Below are 2,249 nucleotides of genomic sequence, written 5' to 3'. Positions count from 1 at the left end.
TGCGTGTTAATAACGGACCCCAGGAAGCGCGCTCAGCTGTGTCCTTGTCGGCACCAGTAGGAGACTGCTCTGCACTCTTAATACTTTTCTGAGTAGGAGACCGCTCTCTTTGATACTTTTCTTCATTAAGAAAACAAACCACCCACACACTCCACCCCCCACCTACACACACAGACACACACATACCCCCCACAACCCAAACCAAAACAACCTCAAGCTGGACCCTGAACACGGGGGTTATCCAGTATCATAACGGACCTTTCCTCCACCACTGACACCATGGATGGTTTCAAAGGTAAGCCGGGCCCCAGGTGTCTTAGCCCTGCACCAGGGGTGGAGGTGCTGCCAGATCGGAGTCGGTGCCCAAGGCGCACAACCCGCGCCCCCCAGGCTCTTCTCTGGGCTGCTTCTCTTAGCGCCCTGAGAGGAACTCAAGAGATCCCGTGTCAGTGCTGGGCGGATTTTGAAACACTGTTTCCAAAGGCTTTCCCGCAGAGGAAGGTCTGGAGTGCTGGCTCTAGGAGGCAGCCTTGTGAGAGCCCTCAGATGCACGTGCAGACCCCACCTGCACAGAAACCGGCCTCTGTGTGTACACCTCCAGAGGCTGTCACAACGTGCAGTTAGAGTTCTGACTCAATGGGCTGTATCGGGACCCCGAGGACAAGTTGTCCCCTCTCATCACCCCGCAACAGCCCGGGGGGTCTCAGAAGCAGAGGAGGCCTCGGGTGTACAGGGGGCCGGGTCCAGGGTCCTTGGAATGAACGAGAACAGCGTGGCTGCTCAGGAAGAAGACCAACAGGTTTGCAGACCAGGCCCAGAGAGCCCTGAGAGGAAGCAGTCGGCTGGGCGAGTTGTCTTGACTCCCAAGCCTGGGCCCCTCCAGACAGCTTTCCATTCGCAGAGCTCCCAGGGTAGGTACAAGAGGCCTTGCGAGAGCCACATCCTGAGCTCGTGTACCATCCGCAATGGAATCACCAGCTCCTACAGTTCCAGCCGTGCTTGCCCACCAGTGAAGAAGAGGAGGAGGGTTCCTGTCACATCTCACTCCCCACTTCTTCTGGGATCCAGGCAAAGACTGAATGAGAAGGCCCTAGAGCCTGGCACCTCGGCTGCAGGGTTCATGTCCAATCTCACCCCGTGCACAGACAGTTCACGGGTGTCCTCAGGGCAGGAGAGGATCTTGCAGAGCTGCGCATTGCCATGTGACAGCTCAAAGCCGCGCAGGTGCAAGACTCCTCTACTGCCACCAAGGCAAGGGCTTCCTCTGGTGCTGCCAACCGCCCCTGACCCAGGGTGCAGAGTCACATCGCATGATCTAGATGTGGAGAAGGAAGCAGTTTGGCGCTCCATCAAAAAGCTGCTGGCTGGTGACAAGGAAGCCAGCCCCAGTGGGAGCTCCCCGCAGACTCCTGGTGCTTCCCCCCTGTCCTGTGCATGGGCTGCTCCAACAGAAGCGGCACCTCCAGGCCCCAAGCTGACCCAGACACAGAACACCTGGGGGTGGGGGTCAAAGCAGGGTGCCCTAGACCTGGTAGGCACACGTCTCTCCACCAGCGCAACACCCCACACATCACACACCATCCCCAATTCATTGCCCAGGCCAACTATACACCTGGCCCCACAGCCTGCCCTTGACAGCTGGGTCACTCCCACGGACACCGCCCTGCCATCCCAATTTGCACTTCACGGGCCTCCCTCTATCAGCACAAGCTACTTGGCATCTGCCAGAGACCCTCATCAATCCCTTGGAGTCATCTCTCTATTACCTGCAATTAGTATCGCCCCTGCTACTGCCCCTCTCTCCGGCAGCAGGGCACTCCAGATATTACACAACACCCCCAGATCATATCCCAGGGCATCTACATACCTGGTCCCACAGCCTGCACCTGACAGGGGGGTCACCCCCATGGACACCACCCCGCCATTCCAGCTTCCACTTCATGGTCCTACTACCTCTAACAACACAAGGTACGTGGCATCTGCCAGAGCCCCTGGTCAATCCTTCGGTGGTAGCTCTGGGTTATCCTTTGGGCATTGAGGTTGTGTGCTTCAAACTCAAACGTGAAGCGTGCCTCATCTGCCAGAGATACGGGGCCCGTATTTCAGGCCCCTGTTGGGAAGCACATCCACAAACAACTGGGACCTACTCCCACCTCACGGGGATCCCAGCAGCTCCACCTCCAGCCACAGGCTACAGCTTTCCCCCCACATCAGTCACCATTTGTCAGGGAGACGGGCTTAGCTCTCAG

General features: G+C 57.9%; 1 protein-coding gene across 1 annotated transcript; it reads left to right on the top strand.

Moving 5' to 3' along the window:
• The first annotated feature begins 279 nt into the window (after nucleotides 1-279).
• On the top strand, nucleotides 280-1,890 carry LOC102845918 (putative POM121-like protein 1-like). The gene is made up of 3 exons (XM_006897498.1): nucleotides 280-295; nucleotides 693-1,531; nucleotides 1,810-1,890. Exons 1-3 carry the CDS (start codon nucleotides 280-282, stop codon nucleotides 1,888-1,890), a joined length of 936 nt encoding a protein of 311 aa, XP_006897560.1.
• The last annotated feature ends 359 nt before the right edge of the window (nucleotides 1,891-2,249 follow it).

Source organism: Elephantulus edwardii, unplaced genomic scaffold (assembly GCF_000299155.1).
Source record: "Elephantulus edwardii isolate Elephantulus edwardi_28Jun2011 unplaced genomic scaffold, EleEdw1.0 scaffold00209, whole genome shotgun sequence".
NCBI classification, from domain to species: Eukaryota; Metazoa; Chordata; class Mammalia; order Macroscelidea; family Macroscelididae; genus Elephantulus; species Elephantulus edwardii.
The sequence above is the reverse complement of the archived record's forward strand: the minus strand, read 5'-3'. Positions and strand labels throughout refer to the sequence as shown.

Coding starts and splice junctions, on each gene's coding strand:
- LOC102845918 (XM_006897498.1), top strand. Junction 1,532..1,809: donor AGCAGGGTGCCCTAGACCTG/GTAGGCACACGT, acceptor TCTCTCCGGCAG/CAGGGCACTCCAGATATTAC.